General features: G+C 49.0%; 1 protein-coding gene across 3 annotated transcripts in view; it reads right to left on the minus strand.

Moving 5' to 3' along the window:
- The window catches only part of MAP7D2 (MAP7 domain containing 2), a 112,435-nt gene extending 107,080 nt beyond the window's left edge, over nucleotides 1-5,355 (minus strand). For all 3 annotated transcript variants that reach the window (XM_042974968.1, XM_042974967.1, XM_042974966.1), the window contains exon 1: nucleotides 5,229-5,355. In XM_042974968.1, coding sequence (XP_042830902.1) covers nucleotides 5,229-5,355 — 127 coding nt within the window. The remainder of the gene's footprint in view (nucleotides 1-5,228) is intronic.
- Between the last annotated feature and the right edge of the window lie 645 nt (nucleotides 5,356-6,000).

The raw sequence follows: 6,000 nt of genomic DNA on the forward strand, positions 1-6,000 counted from the left end.
TCAAAGTACTTACCTGTTGCAGTAGAGAATCTCCAAAAATGGAGATTCCTCCTCTACCAGTAGGCGCTTGCCACTCCTCACATCAAGAAGTAGAGTCTATTTCCCCTCCCCTTCAATCTGGGCTGGCCTTGTGACTTGCTTTAACCACTGGATGCAGCAAAAGGGACATTCTGGGACTTTCAAGCCCAGGCCTTAAGACAACTGGCAACTTCTGCTTCCTCACTCTTGAAACACAGCTGCTTTGCTGTGAGAAGTCCAGGAAAGACTCCCTGTGATTAGACACCTGGCCCATGACAGACCATGTTGGACACTTCAAGCCCAAGCGAACTCGCAGCTGACTGTGACTCCCGCTGACGCCACACAGAACAGAACCACTCAAATGAGTCCAACTAACCTCCAGAATCATGAGAAATAGTAAGTTTGGAGCGGTTTGTTACATACCAATAGAGAATTTAAACATCTCTAAAATGAGGATAAAAAAAACAGGAAACAAAAGTATAAAGAGTGGATGTGAGGAATAAAGTAAAATAAGGTATGACAAGTGCTTATAATGGTGCTTGGCACAGAAGTTGCTCAACAATTGCCAGCTGTTACCATCTGAGGAGCTAAAATGAACACACGTATGCGCAGTGTGTAACTGCAGGCTGTCTGGGAGGCTACATACAGGTTCTGCTGCCTTTCAGGCCCCGGGAAGTAGAATGCATAGAATGCCAAAAGGCAAGGCTTTGTGGTGAAATCAAGTATTGGACACCTGAAAGATGGAGGGTACAGAATAATGATTTCTAAAACTCTGATACATGAAGACCTACCCATGAACTGCTGGGCAAGAACATATGTATGCTCCAAAGGCTGAAGACCACCACGGCAGAACCCTAGAGGTCTCTACAGAGACAGGGTAGATGGGTGGCTGCCAGTGCTTAGGAAGCAGGTGGCAAGGGATAATATGGAATGACTGCTAATTGTTATGGGGCTTCTCTGCGGAATGATGAAAATGTTCTAAAATTGATTGTGGTAATGGGTGCACAACTTTGTGAAAATACTGAAAACCAGTGAATTGTGCATTTTAATTTTTTTTAATGTTTATTTATTTTTGGGAGGGAGAGAGAGAGAGAGAGACAGGCAGACAGAGTGCAAGCAGGGGAGGGGCAGAGAGAGAAGGAGACAGAATCCGAAACAGGCTCCAGGCTCCGAGCTGTCAGCACAGAGCCGGACGAGGGCCTTGAACTCAGGAACTGTAAGATCGTGACCTGAGCTAAAGTTGGATGCCTAATGGACTGAGCCACCCAGGTGCCCCAAATTGTGCATTTTAAATGGGTGAATGTATAGTATATTAATGTTGTCTCACTGAAGTTATTACTGCATAGTAAAGAGGAGGATAAAATGAAGAGGGTGTAAATGACAAAAGACCAAGAAGCATTCCATAGGGTTGTATGGGGCTGAAAGATGCCAGCCTATTTGGGATTAAAAGGAAAAGCAGGGGCAGCTGGGGGGTTCAGCTGGTTGAACATCCGACATCTTCTCAGGTCATGATGTCACAGTTTGTGAGTTCAAGCCCCGCATGGGGCTTGCTGCTATCAGCTGAGAGCCCGCTTCAGATCTTCCGTTCCCCTCTCTCTGTCCCTCCCCAGCTTCTGCTCACGATCTCTCAAAAATAAATGAAACATTTTTTAAAAAATTTTTTTCAAAAAGAGGAAAATCAGGTATTTTCAGATAGCGAATGAACCCAGTGCCAGCTAGGAGCTGTTTACCCTGGGGACAGACTCTGCCATTCCAAAGGATCATGTGGCATGACTGCTTGAAAGCTGTGTAGCTCACTCATACCTGTCTCCCTTTGGCTTAAGCCACAACCTGAGCTCTGCTAATCATGGGGCTTTTAAAAAGAGGAAAACTTCTTAAGCAAAAATGCTTCCTGACAGGAAAGGAGATTAAGGCCTTCATTGACCGACCTCAGAGGTGGATGAGTTCTGCACCCTAACTTTATCCCGATGTAGGGCAGGAAATGGAAGATATGCAAGTGGAAGGACAATGAGGAACCTCATCTTTCCTCACAGCAATGCTCTCTTTATTAAGGAACAGTGGGCAAACGAGTTCAACTCAATAAACAATATTCACCAATCAAATGCACCAGAAAACTCAACGGGCCCTTAGAAAATATGCTCCGTAACTCCACTATGACGGGGCGCCTGGCTGGCTTAGTCAGTAGAGCATGTGACTCTTGATCTCGGGGTTATGAGTTCAAGGCCCCTGTTGGGTATAGAGATTACTTAAAAATAAAATCTTAAAAAAAAATCCACTATCACAAACCCCACCAACACACTTCTTTAATATAACTCATGAATATTTACTGAGCTCTCAACCCAGTATAGCTATTTCTAGCATAATGCAATTGTTAAACATCAGTTATAGATCTACTGCGTGCAGAAACTCTGAAAAGGGGTAGCATGACCATGCAGCCATCCTCTGTACCAGGTGGCACTGAAAGAGGCACCTATAACCTAGATCCGGGCCTTGCTCTCAAGCAATGATATAATGGGAAATAACTGCTAACTAGCTTGAGTACGTACGTGTGTCAGGCACTGCTTTACAGATACTAGTTCCTTCGTCCTCAGAGCACTGCTTCTATCTCCCCATAGAGGTATTGTTAAGTCCATTTTAAAGATGAGAAAACTGAAGCTAAAGATGTCAAATGACTTCCCTGAGTTGAGACCGCAGGAAAGTGGCAAGGTGGCATTCACACCCAGGCATTCTGGAACTCAATCTCCTTAGCTTCAGCAACGGCAGAAGCCACCAGCACCAGGTCCTGCTTACAGTGGGCACTCAAAGAACATCTGCTGAGAGGAACTGGAAGGTTAATGTAACACAGGCAGAATAAGAGTGCTTCACTGGAGATGCTGCAGGCACAGACAAGAGGAAGTTCCTTAATTCTCAGGGAGAGGAGCCTAGAGAAGGTGAATCCTGGAAAGGGAAAAGAGAAAAGGGGGGGGGGCAGTTCAGGCTGAGCGAAGCACAGACCCTGTGTGACACTGAAGCAGTCTGACAGCTGAGATCCAGTGATTCTATCTGCTGGCTAAAGGTATTTAAGCAGATCCAAGCAACAGGCGCTTGCTCGTCGTTAGTTATATGGTACATATAACACAAGCAACTAGAAGGAACCGTTTATTTGGTGACTTTCATCCTGGCAGTAAACAAAAGGAAAGAAAGAAAGCATCACTGCTGGATAATGGGAACACACATAGGATTTCAATTTTGGAAGAACCTATCATTGAAAGAAACAACCAGAGGTATTCCTGTGCCACCTTCTACAACAGCTCCTAGGAAAACCACTCACCAACTCATAACCCCCAAATGTGCAGGTTGACTCTCATTAGGAATGGATCCCAAATGATGAGGCCTCCGGGCAACCAAGAATGATCTGTATCCAGGATGGATTATAATAAAACCTCAACAATCAAGATTTTTCTGAGGATGACATTATTTTTCTAAGTACCTAGCCTCACCAAGCCTTCGAAAGAGCAAACCATCGTACTACCTGGTACCTAAATGATACACTCCACAATTTTTCCACAACCACCGTAATACATGTAAGTGTAATATTTTAAACCTTCACACGTCTTTTCTCCATGGTTCCAATTCCAAATAAAGGGAAACAGCTTTAAGCTAATCTTAATATCAGTAGAGAGTGCATTAAAATAGTTCTATAATAAAGTTTCCTACTAGAACTTAGTAAGAATGCCTCCTTACTAAGTTCCTTCAAAAAATTTAAATCCCACAGATAAATTGCAAGCACAACCATAGCATTTCCGTGCCTTTAAAACATGGAAATAACCTATTATTTAAATTCCCAATTTAAACTGTGAGCTTCCACAACCTTTCCAATATTTTCTTCCACTAGGTCTCCCTCCCCCAAGGCTGATTCTGATGGGTAGGTGGGTTGGTGGGTTGTGGGTGCTTCCCTAGCAGACACATCTGAGTTTCTCAAATTAAGCAAAAAGGATGAAAACAGAAGTATACATATTTATAGTATTTATAACACTAACCTGTGATATTTGTTAAATTCTGCCTTTAAAAAATGCATGTTGAAAATGCAAATTGGGGAAGATTTAAGCCACCACCTTCTGTGAATGATGCAAATGAAGGCCCAATCAGAAAATATCTCCCACCCACCATGAAAAGCATGTTTTAAGTGACTAAAGAACATTTCCCTTGACTTCTTTGCCTTCCTTGGTTCACCTCATAAAAAATACTCATATCTTCACTATGTGATAATTCTTCTAGCCACATACTTACTATCTGTGCGCTTTTGTGGTATGCATGTTCTACTACAGTAAAAAAGATGTTTTAAAAATAGGTCACATTAACTTAAAAAAAAAAAAAGGTGTTGCCAGGAAAAAACAGCATGAAATCGGTTTCCACGTTGCTTACACCCCCGCACTACCTGCAACCACTTCAAAGAACGTCAGAAGACATGAGACCTGCTTATCTAAAATTCTACCAAATGTCCTCAAAATCTCCCCCTGCTTCGCTCATTTTGGGGCAGCCAGTCCGGAGACCAGCCGTCCACAGCTCCTAGCAGTTGCAGCCTCGCGGGCTGGGAGATGCAGTGGTCGCACTGCCACTTGAGGGGGCCTGCGGCCCCACCAGACCCCTGGGCAACGCACCCGAGGCCTGCGGGAGCGCCCGCGGGTGCCAGGGGAAACCGGCCTGGGGCTCGCGCTCCGTTCGCCGCCTGCCGGTGGGTGACGTACCGGTTCTGCCCCCGGGATGCCGCGAAGCACGAAAGCCGGCCACCTTCGCGGCGGGCTGCAGCTGCCGCTCGCGCGCATTTCCCAAGACGCACAGTGGGCGGGCGCGCAGGCCCCGGAGACCCCCCGGAGCCCGCTCGGCCTGCCCCAGTGCCCCCCGCCCCCCACGCCGGCTGCTCTGCGAGGCATCCAGGCTTCCCACAGCAAACATACTTGCCACCCACCTTAAGCCACCCCCGAGTGCACTCACTCACTCACTCAGGCCACCTGAGAGGGGACCCTGCCACTGGCACCTCGAGCGACGCGGCCCTGGGTACCGCACCCAGTCGACCTGGAGCCGGGGGAAGGGCGTTTAGCCCAGCACCGCGCTGCGTCCCCGCCCCGCGCGCTCCAGAGCCGCTACCCTGCGCGGCCCACGGCGGGTCCGCCCCGCCCCTGGGGGGACCTGAAAGCCCCCACGCGTCCGCCGCACCCCAGGGGCCCTACCTGAAGGCCGGTGGTTGGGCGGCGAGGTCCGCACCGCACCCGACTCGGCCATCTTCCCAGGGAGAGGGGATCCCCGCGCAGCCCCCTCGGTCCCCGCTCCAGCCCCGCAACCACCGCCGCGCTCCATAGGGACGCGCGAACCACACAGACGCACTGCCCCAGCCGCCGCGCCGCACCGGACCCGCGCGCGTCCGCACGCGCACGCGTCCTTCTCACACAGCTTGCGCACTCGGCGTGCACGTGCGAAGTGCGCACCGTTTCTCACGCCGCGCACGCGCACCGCGTGCACAAGCGAGGGGCACACTGACCCTCACACAACACAAGCACGCGGCATGCACATGCAACGTGTGCACTAGTTCTCACAGCACGCGCACATACCGCGCGCACGTTCGACGTGCACACCGGTCTTCACTCAGCGCGCAAGCACACCCGGTGTGTACATAGTCCTCATACGCTGCTTACACGTAGCGTGCACACACCGATGTAAACACACGTCCCCACACAGTACGCACACTCAAAGCGTTATACACGTAGGATAGTTTCTCAGTGCACACATCCTCACAAAGTGAAAACAGCGCATACATACCATGTGCACACTTGCTCACCCAGCACGCACGTGTTCTCACACACGGTGGACACACATCCTCACACAACCTCCATATGTTCACACACACTAGGCATCCACACACATATATCCTAAACGCTGCAGCTCTGGAAACAGTTCCTGATGAGGGCCTCAGGCAGATGCCACTTGTGCAGACGCCTGTGGACC

This window comes from Panthera tigris, chromosome X (genome assembly GCF_018350195.1).
Source record: "Panthera tigris isolate Pti1 chromosome X, P.tigris_Pti1_mat1.1, whole genome shotgun sequence".
Classification (NCBI taxonomy): domain Eukaryota; kingdom Metazoa; phylum Chordata; class Mammalia; order Carnivora; family Felidae; genus Panthera; species Panthera tigris.